The following is a 17,974-nucleotide window of genomic DNA, read 5'->3' as shown; positions in this document are numbered from 1 at the left end:
GTAGAGTGCGCGGCTCCTTTAAGAGATTAGCGGTGGATGAACTGAGCCCTTGTGAACACAGACAGTCAAAGGACGGGAACTCACTTTCTTTTCACATCTCGCACTGTTACACTGGAATCACTTCTCCTTCGAGTGAAACGTGACTTATTGTAACGTGGCAGTGGATTTAAATGTTAAACTTATAGCTTGTCTGTTTCTAGCTTTGTTTTTATTCGGTCATCTTAATTTATAAGCCTCGTGATGTTGAAACCTGCATTTTTACTCGATGCGTCTCAGTATCACAGTGCTGGTGAATGCGCTGTAACCGTGTAGCAATCATCACCACACAGGAATTTATCAGCAGTGTATTTTCGGCTGAGCGTCACTCCCTGACAGCAGGACGGGACCGGATAGTTTACAAAGGATTTTAAAGCCACGTTGCGTCTCTCATTCAATAATTTCCACTCTGCTGGAAGATGCTTCAGAATGGAAAGTCGCAGGCGGACAGCGCGGACGCGTCCGAGTCCAAACCCGAAGAGCACAGCGAGAAAACGGACACGAGCGAGAGCGCGGCTGCTCATCCGGAGCACGAGCCCACAGACGGCGAGTCCACTCACTTCCCCCTGCCTGTCCAACCGAAACTGGAAATCAAGCGTCATGCCGTGACCGAGGACTACAAAATCTCCAGTCAAGTGTTGGGTCTGGGGGTCAACGGCAAAGTAGTGGAGTGTTATAATAAGAAAACAGGACAGAAGTGCGCGCTGAAGGTAATTACAGCACATACATGTAGATTATAACGGGGTTTATAATATTAGTATCTTTAATAGCTGGTATAATTGTTGTTGTTATAAGTTTTGGGACTTATGCGTAATTGTGGTTTTGTTTGAGAAAAAGTTCTTGGGTAGAACCAAAATAGCAGACGTCTTGTTTCCCCTTGACCATGGTTTGACTACAGTAACAATACTTTTTGATTTGTAGTAAAACCACAACGTTTTACAATAATAAAACCATGGTTAATTCAAGATTGCATGTCAAATTGTATATAGGCCTAAAACATTTATATTTATAATATGTGTACGTTTTCGTAACTTGTTTTAAGCTTAACTGCTTTTTGTGACTAATTTAAAGGTATCTAAATATTTATACAAATCATTTTAATTTATAAATATTTATCTTTCAATGTATTGGAGATAAAATTCATAAAAGCGGGATGTATAACTAATTATAAAAATGCAAGTGGTGTTTAAGTTAAGATGACGTAATCATGTCACGTTCTCCGCTGATGCGGCTTGACACGTGTCAATACCCACAAGATAAAACTTTCATTAAGTCAAAGCACAGTTTTGTTTCTCTGAAAACCTTCTTGTCTGATGCTTTTCCTGTGGTTATAGTATTCACGGTGTGGAAACCAAAGTGTTACACAAACCGTTAAGTTTCCAATAAAATCTCGCCAGGTGTGACATCATGTTTTGAAATCTCTCCACATGTTTTAAAGATACACTGTTCTGTTTGCACTTGTGATATGGTGACTTGCAAGCCCACTTGAGTATATGCTCCTTCAGCTTGTTTTGTTTGTAATAAGATAGATTATGACTTTATGACATGACCTAATATAATGTCACCAGCATGTAGGCTAATTACATCTCTAGATGTATGAGAGTTTGTTCACTTGTCTGTTATATCTTCAGCATTTACTGGGGTTGCAAACAGTGTTCAGGTTCCTGTAAACTCGAGGTCCAGCAGTTATGAGGCATCAGATCAGGTTTGGCTCTGAGATGAGGTGTGAGACACACACAGCATTGGAGCGGTGCAATGGAAACATGTCATCCACGTGACCACATGGCCGAGGATTTACTGTCCACTAATCCAGCAGGATCAGAGTAACTCTAGATACACATGAAGAGAGAGCAGAGAGATGCTATTAGTATGGAGTTTGTAGTTGGAGGACAAATATTATTTTGCTAAGAAGGACTTCAAAGTATCACTCAGTATATCAGTAATAATAATTATTTTGACCGTTTTGCAATGTTAGCTTCATAAATTGTTAGCTTGATTACCACTGAACATTGAACCATTTTTTTAACATTATCAATATAAATAAAACACTAAGTGTAGGAGGAACTTAAACAGATTTTCATCCAGATGGTTTTGATGTTATAAAGCTTTTAAGGTTTAGATGTCTTTTAACTCCCCCGGTCCTTTAAATGTTTTGTCTGGTTTGGCATACCTGGTCTCCACTTGCTTTCTTCGGGGTTTATTATTTACTGGAAGTTGCGCACATACATCTCTCGTAATGTTTCAGGGTCAAGATTTGTATATCAGTTTAATTTACCCTTGCCTATTGTTACTCTGTTGACATGCTAACACTCTAAATAAGATTAATTTTATTCTAATTATGCCAAATTATGTGTTTTAGGTTATTGTGCAAACCTAAACTAATCCCATTGTGCTAGGATACAATAAAAATCAAATTGACCTGATCTACCAGTCATTCATTAGTGATTTATGACCCAATATCCTCTTTGCTTTTTAATCACATGGTAAACAGGCACGAAGCAGCGCTACAGGGTGAACGTCCATCCCGGCAGCCTTTTAATTAAGTACAATGTTGACGGATAAGTGTAATGAATGTGATTGTATAGGTCCTGTTTAATCCACTCTGTTTTGCTGGATGAGGGCCTTCCTTTAAACCCAATTCATTTAATTCAACCTCGGTTCCCTATATTGGACTTTGACTTGACTGCCAGCAGAGGCAAGTTGTCTTATAGGCTAATCGAACCCTCTGAGGTTTATTAATTACAGTTGTTGGGTCTGTACCATGCATATACTGTACAGTGTAGTTGTGTTTGATCCACGACATCATTTTTAGTGAGCTTAAAACAATTCGTTCTTGGTTTAAAAGGTCAACTTCTGCTTTACACATCATGCATTTATATAACATACAGTTATTTAATAAGTGATTGACCATTGACTTTGAAATGTTGAAGTATTGCACTTGCCACATGTGTGTAGTTGCTACATACAGCCACGTAAAAATTTTGTCATTCCAAATTTTAGTTTATTCAACATTTCTAGATGTATTGTGGTCATTCCAGTCCAGCGTCTGTTGAATTTCAATAAAATCAAACCTCAGGACTGACAAAGTCATCAAACAGCAATGTGAAAGACTGACAGCATGACAAGACGCATTAAAACTGTGATGAAAAATCCAGGTTATCACATAAAAGTGAATATTTTTTGTCCTAAATACATATTACTGTTGTATTGCTTAAAAGTGCATATGAAATTGCTTTTTTTGCAGTACTTGAGGTCTGAAAAATACAGAGCATCCTTTCCGTTATTTTGACCTGTTTGTCCAGTATTCCTTTCTGAAAATAAATGCGACTAGAAATAATATTTTTATTTGAAATTTGGGAGAAATATTGTTAGTAGTTCACAGAATTAAACAAAAATGATCATTTTACCTAAACACATGCACTCTTAATAAAAGGTGCTTCAAACAGTTCTTCGATGCCAAAGAAGAACCTTTTGGTTCCATAAAGAACCTTTAACATTTAAAATATAACATTCTTTGTGGCGAAAAAAGGTTCTTCAGATTATAAAAAGTAATAAAGAGATTAAAGAACCTTTGGCTGAATGGTTCTTTGTGGAACCAAAAATGGTTCTTCTATGGCATCGCTGAATTATTTTTAAGAGTGTACCTATAAATAGTAAATTCAGATAATTTTCTTTGAATTTTGAAATGGTCTCTTAATTTTTTCAGAGGCTGTGTGTTCTATAATAGGTTTATTTCAAGATATCTTTCAGGTTTTTATTCTTTCATTATATTTATTCTTTTATTGAGTGTCCACCATTACCAGTCCAATCCATATGAATTAGTACAGTAGTGTATTACTAGATCTGAGAGAATGTGGTAAAGTTATATTAAAGTTATGTAAGAGGGAGACTAGCAGACTAAAGGTGCAAACCCTTTTTAAAGGCCTTTATCTGTTTCGATTCTGCAGTTGGGTTTTGTACATCGAGTGGTTCATATTACAGTCATGGCAGTGCCACTCTTACTGTCCTCTGGGTTCATCTTTCTGCCCAGATTCGACATCCAGCCATTGTTCAGGGTCTTTTTTCAGTCCTGGCTTAGTTCAGGCTCTTTTGGAAGACGCTTTGTTTTCTATGGAAAGAGGGTGAAATTTGTTTCCCCCATGGAGGAAACTGAGAGGGGAGATTGCATGAGAAATTACAAGATGAGCTCCCGGCTTGTCTGTAGAAGTTCACAAGAGCATTCAGAAGAGCAAACGTGGGCTTGAATTAAACAAATATTTACGTGTTTAAGAACAGAGAGGAGAGCACAGATGAACTTTGTAAAGTAACAGGAGATAAGGTGAGACTGCTGTGTCATTTACAAGCGTCTTATTTTAGATGGCTCAAAGTGTCATGTTTCACGTGTTATCATAAAACGTGACTCTGAAAACACATATGCGTGTGTGTGTGTTTGACCAGGAACACAGTTAGTGATAAACCAAACAAATTGGTTAGGAATTATTTTGACTCAAATTTATCTCACATGACAAATCACCAAACCTAATTCTCAACATGTGGTTGAACTGAAATACAGTGATTTCCAGATGTAATTTCCCCAGTTTATTTTCAGTTGTGTAATGTCGTTCAAGGAAACTGTGGTCATAAAACTTACTATCATTCATTTTTTGCATTTGTTGTCAAGCTACTGTAAAATGTGCTTCATATCATAATTAACTAATTTTATTTATTAAAGGAACAGTTCACCCCAAAAAAAAAATTCTGTCATCATTTACTCACCCTCAAGTTGTTCCAAATCTGTATAAATGTCTTTGTTCGAATGAACACAGAATGATATTTGGGAGAATGCTTGTAACCAAACAGTTCTTGGCCACCATTGACTACCATAGGAAATGTGTTCCGTTGAACACAAAAGAAGATATTTTGAATAATGTAGGAAAGCAAACAGTTCTGGGGAACTTTTGACAACCAATAGTTATTTTTCCTAATATGGTAGTCAATGGTGGCCAAGAACTGTTTGGTTACAAGCATTCTTCCAAATATCTTTGTGTTCATCAGAAATGTATACAGATTTGGAACAACTCAAGAGTGAGTATGATGACAGATTTTTTTCCACCTTAAAAAATATTTAATACAACTGAATCTGTCCAAAGCACCTAACAATTTTTATAGTACACCAGATGTCAAATCAATCATACGTGTGTTTGCATATTAGATCATATCTATTAACACAACCTTCTTCAAATGAATGGCTTCCTTAAACAAACATAATCTCTTATTTAGTAAACAGAATCAAGTTGGACGTCTATCTAGTAAATTTTCCCGCTGAGACTCATAAATCCCAAGGCTGTAGACTCAGGAAATTAAATGCAGTCATAAACATTAAACAGTCAATATACCCGGCATGCATTTGTGGGTTTGCAAACAGTCCCCGCAGACACGTGGATGAAACCTTCTGTCTGTGTAAGACATCAACAGGCCGCTCAAACATTGACTAATTGCTTTCACAGTAATTACGACATTGTTTTGTTTATGCCGTCTCTTATTTAGACCATTATAGCTTTTCATTTGTTTTTCAAATGTTAAACCAGCTAACAAAGCTGGTTTAAAATACACAGGTCACATGGCTTGTTACCATCATACAGTAACGTACATAGTTTGTAGTTGTGTTAGATGACCACAACATGATCGCAAGTACTAGGATACCAGTCAGTTTTATGACTAGATCAAGTTAGTTAACTACACAGGACCTGCGGTTAAATATTCATCTAAACGTTTAAAGCACAGTCATATAAACCAGTACACATGTGCCCGTGTGTTTGTGTGTGTTGTCCTCTCGCAGTTTGACTCCCACCACAACTTCTGTTCTGTGTTATTGTTGTAAAAGAGTTTCCTGATGTCTGTTCCCTTGTGATACCGCAGCAGTTTTTGTACTTTATTCCCGTATCTTTCTAAATCAGATCTGAAATGTTACCCAGTCAGTCATTTACAACCGCCCTTGAAACTGCTGCCCACAGGCATCTCTGTTAAATGAGTCAAGCTGTCTTTGGGAAACCGAAGGCAACACTTACGTCTCTTTCTCCCACGCAGACACGCGCTGTAAACTTTACATTATCAGTCGCAGAGACGGACACCGAGTGGGCGGAGGTCAAATCACATTACAGCGGTTCACGCCTCCGCAAACAGCTTTCGGGCTTTAATTGATAGAAATGAAAACATGAACCACGTTCGGATTGGTTGCTGGTTTGTAAACAGTTAAACATGTTTAAAATGGGTGAAATTATGTTTAGTGACATATTTAAATTGTGTTTTGTGTGTTTATATTTAAAAACGGGTTTAATGTAAATGACAAATGTTTTGTGAATGTTATGAATGAAATCTTAGTTACCTTGTTTTATTCTTATACAAAATTATACCCCAAATTCTTTTTTTTTCAAAAGGACATTTGTCTGTACACACAAAATACCTTTTTTGGGCTCTTGGCCATGAGCTTGTCTTGTGTGTTCACCATTCCATCAGAGAATATTTTTGGGGACTGAAATCTTTTGGATGTGCAATGTCAAGGTCTCTCTCTATTTATGTTAACACTGTGTGTTAGACTCATCCTTTGTACAAAGAAAGAGTGAAAGGATGAACAAATGTGTCTGAATCTTACAGAGGGACAACGAAAAGCCAATTAGGGGCTTTCTGAACTGACACAGATAAATTTTATGAAACGCACAGTTCTCTTTTCTTTTAGACAAAATGAGTTGCGTGCCTGTTCTCCTTTAATGGTGTGGAAGGCTGTGAAGCTTTATTAGCAGAATGTTCTCGGTCCAGTATAACTTTATAGTGTAACCTTTGGCAGAATGTGTGGCTTAAAGTGCCGCTCTATAACTTTAAGAATATTGAAGAAGAATGCACTCACAGCACACGTCAGTAATCTAATCTGTTTATTTGTATGGAACAGCAACCATAATGTTAAAGAAAAGTTTTAAAGCTTCAGTAAATCTCAAGAACACTACAAACTTCCATTATACAGTAGATTAACATTACTATAAATGCCATTTTTGCTTGCTTTTACAAACTAAGGTATGACTTGAACTATTCTATTATTCTAAGTCTCTTAAGGAAAAATGTTGAATTTCCTCATTTGTAAGTTGCTTTTGGGTAAAAGTATCTGCTAAATGTATGAAAGTCCAAAAAGTTGTTTTTGAGAGAAACCCAGAATCTTCCTAAGTGTTCTTTTTTATTCAGATTGCCATTTTTTTACCTACCTTTAGATTCTGTTCGACTGCCCCAAAGCTCAAAGAGAAGTCGAGCTGCACTGGAGGGTCTCCGGAGGGCCACATATAGTCCGCATCATCAGTCTTTATGAAAACATGTATCGTGGGAAAAAATGTCTTCTCATCATTATGGAATGGTGAGTCTTGTCACTGTTTAACGAAAGTTCTCATCCCTGACAGCGTTCGGAAATACTACAGCTCCTTATATGCAGATGTCAATTGCTGCCCCTTCAGTCTGCCATGGTGATGAATGCTGGCATTTAATAAATAAATTGCAGGGAAAAACAGTAAAATGTTCCTTTTAAAGGTGTAGAAAATGTGCAATGTTTTGGAAGTTTACCTTGTAGGAAAATCAACCTGCCAATAGATTTATTCATATTATTTATTATTGTCTCTGCATAAGAATATAAGAAATGATTTGCACATTAAATAAATTACATCTTTAATGTTCAATAGATTAACCCAAATTTTTGTAAACCATGCTCGAAACCATGAAAGGTGCCATACTGAACTTATGTTACAATCTCGGTATGAATAAAACTTTCAGGTGGTGGCTTTGAGTGCTATATTAAGAGGGTGAACTTCACTTATCTAGATACACACAACGGAAGGAAGCGAGTGAGAGATAGTGGTAAAATGGTTTAAAATGGTTTCACATAGACAAATGTTCCATTCCTTCATAGAGCTCATTTCCTGCCGCCCTCTCGGATTTGGACAGTCTTGGCATTGAAATCATTTACATAATCTTGATACCCATCATGCCATGTTGTTTGTTCCACTATTTCTGATGGGTGATTGTGTACTTGTGCATTAAGCTGTATAATGAGAGGAACTGTTGTCAAGCATTGTATTGTGTGTTTGTTGTGTCAGTATGGAGGGGGGGGAGCTCTTCAGCAGAATTCAGGCCAGAGGAGACCAGGCCTTCACTGAGAGAGGTGAACACACACACACATACACACACACACACACGTTTGCGCAGCTATCTTTATGAGGACAATCTCTAGCCCGTTACCCTAACCCTAACCATCAGAACTACATGCCTGACCCTAATCCTTACCCTAAACCTAATTATAACCTAAACCCTAAAACCAAGTCTTCACCCTCAAACAGCCCTTTAAATGGGTCTCTGGAAGTGAGAACAGGCCTAAATGTCCTCACTTTACTCTCCTTGTCCTCACACCGCTGGTCTACAACTCAAACCGGTCCTCACAAATATAGATGTACAAGTACACACACACACACACACACACACACAAACAGTCTACAGGCCACCGTCACCACAAATAACTTTTACCCTAGCATGTTAGATTGTTTTTTAGAAAGTTTTAGTCAGTCGGCTAGTAAGTCAGTTAGTTAGTGACTGTGTTTTGTTGCAATTTGTTGGTCAGTCAGTCAGTCAGGTAGTTTGTTTGTTAGTAAGTTTGTTTGTTTGTTTTTAGTTAGTTAATTTGTTTGTTTGTCCGTCAGCTAGTGAGTTATTAAAGTAGTCAGCCAGTCTGTTTGTTTGTTAATTTGTTTGTCAGTCAATCAGCCAGCTAGTAAATTAGTAAAGTAGTCAGTTAGTTCATCTGTTTCTTTGTTAATTTGTTTGTCAGTCATTTGTATAGTGAATTAGTTAAATAGTCTGTTAGTTTGTCAGTCAGCTAGTTCGGTCAGTTAGTTAGGTGGGTAGTCTTTTTGTTTGTTAGTTCATTTGTTTGTCATTCAGTTGTTAAAGGGGTCATATGCGAACATGTGTTTTTCTATGTCTTTGGTGTGTTATAAGTTGCCCATGCATGTATTAGACACTTAAAATTGCAAAAATTAAAGTGTCAGAACAAAAGATGCATTCTATCTAAAAGCGAATGCTCACCCAGACCTGCCTGAAACGCCTCGTGTAACCACACCCCCACAAATCTACGTCAGTTGGTGGTATGATTTGACTAAGACCGCCCAAATGTATACGCAAGTAAGGTGGGCGTACCTGTCAGTACAATTGCTTTGGAACCTGATGTTCCAAATATGGTAAGAGGCGTTACATTTCCCTCACACGCTTGCAGTATTCGACCAATCACTACGCACTGGTTAACTGGCCAATCATAGCACACCTCGCTTTTCAGAGCCATGAGCTTTGTAAAAAATCCATGCGTTTCAGAGAGGCGGGGCAAAGAGGAGATACAAACATGCACGTATGTGGAAAATACAGCGTTTATTGAACCTTAAATCGTGTATACGCATTGCATTACACCTAAAACAAATGATAATATTCGGTTTAGCTGTGTCATATGACCCCTTTAAAGTAGTCTGTTAGTCTTGTTTGTGAGCCACTCATACTTCTGCGTCGGACCTACGCCGTTGCCTATGCAGAGATGCGTATACGCCGTAGCCTGAAGCGCACGTCTCCAAAAATGTAACAGCGCATCAAAGCGACCCGTTCCGCAAGCGCTGTGATTGGTCTGCTAGAACCACCTCCTTTCAGGTCAAAAAACTCTTGATAGCATCGGGTTTACTCATACGCATTTCCGAACGAATTATATAAATAAATTATGTGTTCTTCTGTATGTAACAACTCAAGCTGCAAAAGTGACTGTTTATTGCCGCTATCACTAGGGCTGGGAATCGATTCCAAAAAGAATTGATGCCTCGATTCCAAGGCATTGAGAATCGAGCGACTCCTCTTTGAGAACGTTCATAAGCACAAGCCCCGCCCCGCCCCTTAGCTGATGTCATTGGTCAACTAAATCACATTAGTTTCTTTTCTAAAACAGTACAGACTTCAGAAAAAAATAATGGATGAAGTCTAGAGCTGTGGAATGACATAAAATATTCTGCATCCATAAAAGCAAAAGCTTTGTTTGCACACACAATGCAGATATTTATAATTGCATGTATCCACACATTTAACAAATCATATAAGCACGTTTGCTTTTCAGACGGACTGTAAACGGACCGTCTTGTCTTACTGTCTACCAATGTACATGAATTACATGTATATAATGCACAGTCTCACAACATATTTATTTGGACGTCTGCTTAAAGCTGTTAAGGACAGACACCTGTCTGCACTACTTGCATTTAACAGTAATATTAATAAGCACCGCATTCTTACATATTTTTAATACAATTTACTGATTATCGATCTGTCTATCTATATTCCTCAAGTATGTTTGTGTACACTGCTGAATAACTAAAAATAGTCATTTGACCTGTGCTTTATTTTTGAAAACAGCTAGTAAATTAGAATATTAATAATATTATTAATGATACATTGGAATTGCAGGACAAGATCAACATATTTGGTTTTTGTTATAGAAACAATAAACAATTAATAAATGTAAAAAGTGACCGCTTAGAAAATTGTATTGCATTAAAAATGTGTAATTTTTTAAATAATAAACAAAAAACTGTAGTAAAACATGCAGGGAATTGAGCAGGAATCGAAAACAGCAGCTAGGAATCGATTCTTGGAATCGATTCTTTCGATTCCCAAACCAGGAATTGGAATCGAACGGCCCTAGCTATCACTGCTAAATGCTTTAGACGGCGGACTCAACGAACCGCTTCTTCTTCGGCTCTTGTCTTGGTTACACAAGCCACACGCCTGTGGACACTGACGCCTAGTGGCCCTTGCCTGTCGACGGCAATGGTTAGTTTGTTAGTTAGTTAAAGGCGGGGTGTCCGATTTCTCTTAGCCGTTATTGATGTTCAAATCACCAAACAAACACACCCCTACCCCCATCTTTCGCTTTCGTCAGCGCTCGGCTAATGTCCGTCCTGTGCACTGTGCACCTTACTGCTGATTGGCTACGAGGTTGTTTTGGTACTCGGCCCGACTCAGTTGTCTAAAGCGTAATTTGGAAATCGGTTACCCCGCCTTTAATCGGTTAGTTTGTTCTTTTGTTTGTTTGTCAGTCAGCTAAGTCAAACACTGATCTCCACAGTGAGATCATTCATGACACCGGTGAGTCGGTTCTTGTTCCTCTGTATTTCCTTACTACTGATATGATGTGGAGGTTAATCCCCATGTGATTTCCACTAGGGTCAATTACTTGATAGGATCATTCAATAGTATTGTGTGTTATTTGTCACGTTATGCTAATTATTTCTTTCTATAGAGGCCTCTGAGATCATGAGAGACATCGGCAGAGCCATTCAGTACCTGCACAACATGAACATTGCCCACAGAGACATCAAGGTAACAAGTACGCTTCTGGTTCTACTGTACATCTTTTGCAGCTTATTAAAAAAAAAAAGTTGATTTATGTGTCATCGTCCTCCCTCCTCAGCCAGAGAACCTGCTCTACAACAATAAAGAAAGCACTGGAGTTCTGAAACTAACAGACTTTGGCTTTGCTAAAGAAACATCACTTCATAACCCCTTACAGACGCCCTGCTACACACCGTATTATGTGGGTCAGTATGCTCACAGTCAGACTTAGCATCTTTAAGAGGAAACAGAGGTGTTGTGTATCTCAAATAAAGAATAACAGATCGACTGCTAATGTCATCGAATGTGTTTTTCTCTCTTTGTGTGTATGTTGACATTGCAGCACCTGAAGTGTTAGGTCCTGAGAAATATGATAAATCATGTGATATGTGGTCTCTGGGCGTTATAATGTACATCCTGTGAGTATGAGCAATTCTAACCAAATACATGTTAAAGAACAACTTTTGTGATATAGATGTTTACAAGTTTGCCTGACACCGTTCTGTTGTTGCCTGTAGGTTGTGTGGGTTTCCGCCATTTTATTCCAACACGGGACAGGCCATCTCACCGGGTATGAAACGACGTATCCGAATGGGCCAGTATGAGTTTCCCAACCCTGAGTGGGCAGAAGTGTCTGAGGAAGGTACGTCATGTCACTTGAGGACACTGTCCTTTGTGTTTTCAGCATCGTTACCATGACTATGTTGTAATTTGATTTATGTATATATGAGCTGCGTCCCAAATCCCATACTATCTTGTCCTAAATAGTATTCGAAAATAGAATTAGTATGTCCCAAATCATAGTATGCTGAAATGAGTGTTCACAAAGTACCCAGATGGTCTGTTTCAGGTGAAAATTGGAAGTGTGAATCCATGAATCCATTTGAGTTTAGTGATGCTACACTGCATTAATAAAATTAAATAAAAGATGCTTCGCTAAATTAATAAATTTAAGTGACGGTTTCATCTTAACAACATAAACAAGCGTTACTGCGCATGCGCACTTTTGTGACCCCCCCACCTTAACTGCGGTACACATTCACAAACAATAGAGTGCCTGTAGATTATTTCTGATAACAATCAAAAGAAAACGAGAAGAACCGTTACTTGGCTAAACGTGTCTCTACTATATTTTGAATTTAGACTGCGATACCAAGCTCTACCGCTAGATGTCAATGTACCAGACGGTTTGTTTAAATGTGACCAAACTTTAGGACCCATTCAACAAATTGTTTATTTAATAAAATGAACATACAACAAAATTCAACAAATCGTTTATTTAATACAATTATTATACAATGAAATGATAATATAGATTAATATTAACATAAATTAAATAGTTATATAGAGGGTATGCATTGACGTCACTTTCCCACGTGAACATGCCAGGACACTCCCTTGAGTGGTAAAACTAAGGCAAAATGGCTGCATTCAATAGGAGGAACAAAAAACCCGGACTAAAACACGCAATTATTTGCTGAAACTACAAGCAGCTGGAATCGACGGTGATCCTTCAGGTGTTCTTAGACACTCAAATGTTGCGCGGAATTGCGTTTCCTGATATTGTAACCATTCATTTTGCCCAGTGTTTTACCACTCAAGCAGGCGCGTTCACATGGGAAAGTGACGACACGTGCATAACCTCTATTATCAGAAACTAGCCAAACACAAACCGGAAGTTAACTGGCGGTCAGGCACGCGTGTCCGATGAAACCGTCTATACAGTAAACATTACATATGAAACAATAAATGAATAAATTCTTAAATGCAATGAAGAGCTGTATTTTGATGATTGTGACAGTTAAGGATCACAGTGTCGCCTAGGAAACTACGGCCACTTCCGTTTTACGTTAGTATGTCACAGTGCAAAATGTATATACTTTTCCATAACAAAAGCAGTACATACTTTAAGGGCACAATATAAGTAGGTGAACTGATACGTAGCAATGGTTATAGTTCCCGTTTGACATAGTTCAGTGGTTTTGCATTTCCTGTCATCTGCATTTTTAAGAATTATTCTCATGCTTGCCATTAACTTTCGTTTTCGTTTAACTTCCATTCAGTTGTTTTTTGTTTTTGTCTGGACTTTAATAGACACCCTTAATTACGCATGTATGTATTCCATACTTGGATTCTAAATTCAGTGTTTGTTTTGTAAATTATGTGTACCTGTGACAGCAGAGGGGAGCATACAAATATAGATTTGATGCTCAGTAGAGACCGTATTAGTGACATGTTGGAAATAGCAGATTATAAATACCTCTGATAATTTGGCTGTTCGTTAAATTCACATTGCAGGCAGGGGCCCTCAACAAACTCTCAAGAGGGCTGTATTATTTAGTATAAAACAAAGCCAGCATTAAAATAAGCAATAAGTAAATAAGAATAAAAACTAAATATTTTCTAGTGCTTGATTATTTTTATTATAGAGATGTAAACAAAGATGCCTCAGAATCTAAATCGGCTTCATTTCCAATACTGTGGGTTTATATGTACAAGGAATTTGCCTTGGTGAACATAAAAGTGAAAAATAAGTAAGTAAACAAAAAGAAAAATATATTCTTAATATGAACATTTTAATATTAATAAAGCTATAGAGATTAAAATAAAACCTGTATAGTCAAAGCTGGTATGTATGAATGTCCAATGTTACATGCTGTTGTGTTGACCCAAACATTGTTATGGTTAAACTAACACAATGAAGTAAATAAGGTTGAAGATCCAGTGATCCTCGACATGGCCAAGAGACATTTCAGTCAGATTTTACTGAAGGGGGCATAGAGAATGTGCTGAATCTATAATAACTGTCGCATGTCTTTGCTTGTCTAAATATCGACCAATATTTTTTATAATTATGAATATCCTCCTCTTCCAGCCAAGCAGTTGATTCACCAGCTGTTAAAGACAGACCCCAATGAAAGAATGACCATTGATCAATTCATGAATCACCCTTGGATCAATGTAAGTGCTTCAGCTGATTGTGTTTATATAACTGCACTGAATCTATACCAGGTTTTCAACACTTGCCTGTTTCTTTTAGCAATCAATGGTGGTTCCCCAAACGCCTCTTCACACCACACGAGTGTTAGCAGAAGACAGCGAGATGTGGGACGAGGTCAAGGTGAGATAAGACTGCACTGACCTCTACTGGACAGTAGGAGGATTACACATTTAAAACATTCTGGATCAAAAACTGTTTAGTGTTTTAATATTAATAATTTATTAATATTTTCACTATATGAGATATATAGTTGTGGTTATAATCTTTTTCAATTTGTTATTACTGTAGGTATCATAAACTAGCATAATTTTTTACAGCATAAACTATAGTATAGTTCACTTATATTAACTCTCATGTCATTGCATTTGCTAATGAGAGGTTTTGCTAAGAGATGTTATGTAATATATATATATATATATATATATATATACTTAAACAGCCTAACGAATATGTATTACACTCCGGTGTTTATTAGTTGCAATACCATCAATGCCCTAAAGAGGGAGCCACACAATCGACCTATGATGCATATTAAAGGAATAGTTCTTCTTCAAAGTGAAAATTCTGTAATTTACATTTTAAACTTGTGTGATTTTATTTCTTCTGCATAACACAAAAGAATATATTTTGAAAAAACCGTTGGTCCACAATGACTTCTATTGTATGGACACGAAACCAATGCAAGTCAATGTGGAACAACAGTTTTCTATTACCAACATTTTTCAAAATATCTACCTTTGTGTTCTGCAGAAGAAAGAAAGTCATTTCTTTTTGGTTTGAAATGACAAGAGGGCGTGTGAATAATGAAATAATTTTCATTTTGAACAACAGTTTATGGTAAGCTATTGAACATCTTTTTGCCCTTTCTCTGTTTGTAGGAAGAGTTAACTAGTGCTCTGGCCACCATGCGTGTAGATTACGACCAGGTGAAGATTAAAGAATTAGACGCCTCCAGTAATCCCTTATTGAACAAGAGACGCAAGAAAGCAGCCACCGGTGAGAAGAGCGGAGGATCCGGCTGCAGTAGCCAATGAGAAACGAATAAGTGAGAAGGATGGAAGTGAAACAACTGTTGAAAGGACGTGAAGAATGAATCGGCAAAGGGAATAGATGAGCTCTCCGAAGAACAAGAGATGATGGATGGATTGATCCATGGAGAAGACGATAACATGAGATGCATAAATTATTAAATGAGAGAAGTTGAGGGACTGGAGGATAAAATGCAGGAGGAGAATGCTTCGACCACCAGCAGTGAAAGACTGAAAACTTTGAGATTCTTCAGCAGTGTGTGTGTATGTTAATGTTATGTGTATCTCTTTTTATATGTAGTGAACTGTTATTTGGTGTACATCTCTGAGTAACTCTGTGTGTTTATATTTGTATAAAATGTGTCTCTATGTCTTTTAATCTCCTCAAGTCTTTTAGTTTAACCGCAGCAGTCCCATCATGCAGTCCACTTTGTTGTTAATTTGACTTTTGTTATTGCCATCTTTTTATTAGGAATTAAACTTTCAAGACATTTTCAGATGATTGGGTCTCTATACTGGAAATGATTCACAATTACTTGTGTTGCAAGTTGTTCCTCTCTTTTGTCCAGTGAGTCACAATGTTTTTTGCACTGCAACTTCCTGAACCCCAATTCAACAGTATCTGCTATATAAGTAAGAAAACACCTGACCTCAGATCAGGACTAAACACAACTAACAATATAAAAACAATGTGCTTAGTGTCTTAAGATTTAAAACAGATCAGTGTATTTGAACTTTCTAAAGTGTCTAACATTCAGGAATTCTATATGATTTTGTTTGCAAGGACTTGCATCAGCAGATGACACATTCAGCTTGATATGACGAAATACTGTGTTTTTTTCTCCTGACAGATATTGTGACCATTCTTACAGTAAATCTGTGCTGTTTCCGGCTGTGCAGAAGATGTTTTCTGATTTATTTTCTTATATTGGCCATGTCTTGTTTTGTGTGACGGAGGACAGGCTGTGATAAGGACAACTTTCATTGTAGTCATGCACAGTGGTTTATAAATAGGATTTGACATGCAGTGCTTTGGTGCTAAGCCAACATCAGTGTGCCTGACGGTCTTAGCAGGCCGCTTTCTAGTGCGCAAATTTAGATGACCACTTCACAGTGAACTTTCCCCCAGTTTCCGTCTGAGCTCCTATGAAACAATATCTAACCTCAGATTTGAGGAACAAGTCAGCATGTTGCGTTTGTGGATGAAAACTGTCATTATGGTAATAACACAGTTTTGCAACAGTACACCAGATGAGCAAGTACATCAGAATGTATTATGTATGTGATACAATAACAAATGTTTAAAATGTTGTCGAATTGTTTTTATTTTTAATATATTGCATGGTTCCAAAAACGTATTTGGACATAAAAACATTTCACAAAATTAAATAATAGATATTCAAAATTGGAAAAACAATTTTCAAACACAAAGGATGACCTTAGTCATTGATGCTCATAGTTAATGTAATGTCTTCATCAGATTACTGCCCGTGTGAACTAATTCATACATTCCCACAAAATGAGATAGTTCAAGGTCATCTCAAGAGAACTGCAACTAGTTCTCAGGAAAGCTTTAGCATCATTTGTTTTCAGTGATCACGTGATTTGACATTTTGCTAATGCAATGACTTTGGGGTGTCAGAAATACTGACTAGACTATATTAGACTATTGATGTTAATTATTGCCTCTATTTTTATTCAATTAGCTTCAACTGTGAGTGTCTCACAAAAAACAACCACACTGAATGAACCCAGACAAGACATCTGAAGAAGGCAGCAGTGAGACAGGGTCACTAATCACTATGGCCTTTATAAGGAATGTTCAAGAAAGAATCAGAAAGGTCAGGATATTCTGTTACACCCCGCGCTGGTCATGAAATTCATGATGTTTTGCAAACGATTGATTATTATTAGCAAGCAAACATTTGTAACCCGTGGCTTCGCTTGGCCTTTAATCCCAGCACATGTTTTACCGTGACTTTTCCTACGCATGAGTGTCTACGTGACCAACGTGTTCCATCATACAGGCTAAAAATGTTTTTCAACGTGGAACCGTTTCTGCATCAAGCAGGTCAAGCTGTTTTTAATGTAGTGGATGCCTCAAGAGAGACAGCGTGTAATTAAAACACCTGAGAAACATGTAGGCCTTTGTAAATGAGATTGTAATAGTCTATCCACATTTTAACAATTAAAATCCTGTTAAATATAGGGACTTTTATCTGCTTTATGACATTTTACAGTGATCAGACAGTATTTCTTTACAATGATATATATATATCCAATATTATTTTAAGGCAAAGATTTTATGAAATGCTTTAAAAAGGAATAAAAATATATATTTTTGCATATAGATTTGTTCAAACATGCAGAATGAGGATGTGAATGGGAACCCTGCTGACAAAAATAGAAACAGAAATGTTAATGAACTTAATGGTTATGATGGGAATTGTATTGGTTTTAATGGACAATGGTCTCTGTTGGT

The 17,974-nt window shown here is 37.3% G+C and overlaps 1 protein-coding gene across 1 annotated transcript; it reads left to right on the top strand.

The window, feature by feature from the left end:
* Nucleotides 1-71: 71 nt before the first annotated feature.
* mapkapk3 (MAPK activated protein kinase 3) lies at nucleotides 72-16,801 on the top strand. The gene is made up of 10 exons (XM_057362085.1): nucleotides 72-746; nucleotides 7,275-7,414; nucleotides 8,148-8,212; nucleotides 11,372-11,451; nucleotides 11,543-11,669; nucleotides 11,807-11,882; nucleotides 11,982-12,106; nucleotides 14,339-14,424; nucleotides 14,504-14,584; nucleotides 15,343-16,801. The coding sequence occupies exons 1-10, from the start codon at nucleotides 456-458 to the stop codon at nucleotides 15,496-15,498; spliced, it is 1,227 nt and encodes a 408-aa protein (XP_057218068.1). The 5' UTR covers nucleotides 72-455; the 3' UTR covers nucleotides 15,499-16,801.
* Nucleotides 16,802-17,974: the final 1,173 nt, after the last annotated feature.

This window comes from Triplophysa rosa, linkage group LG20 (assembly GCF_024868665.1).
Source record: "Triplophysa rosa linkage group LG20, Trosa_1v2, whole genome shotgun sequence".
Taxonomy (NCBI): Eukaryota; Metazoa; Chordata; class Actinopteri; order Cypriniformes; family Nemacheilidae; genus Triplophysa; species Triplophysa rosa.
Note: the sequence above shows the minus strand (reverse complement) of the source record. Positions and strands in the feature narration are given on the sequence as shown.

What these genes read in the sequence shown, in the direction of transcription:
- mapkapk3 (XM_057362085.1), top strand. Translation starts at nt 456, where the DNA reads ATGCTTCAGAATGGAAAGTCGCAGGCGGACAGCGCGGACGCGTCCGAG. An exon ending in GGCAGAAGTGTCTGAGGAAG is followed by an intron (nt 12,107 to 14,338) that starts GTACGTCATGTC and finishes CTCCTCTTCCAG; the next exon opens with CCAAGCAGTTGATTCACCAG. An exon ending in AGATGTGGGACGAGGTCAAG is followed by an intron (nt 14,585 to 15,342) that starts GTGAGATAAGAC and finishes CTCTGTTTGTAG; the next exon opens with GAAGAGTTAACTAGTGCTCT.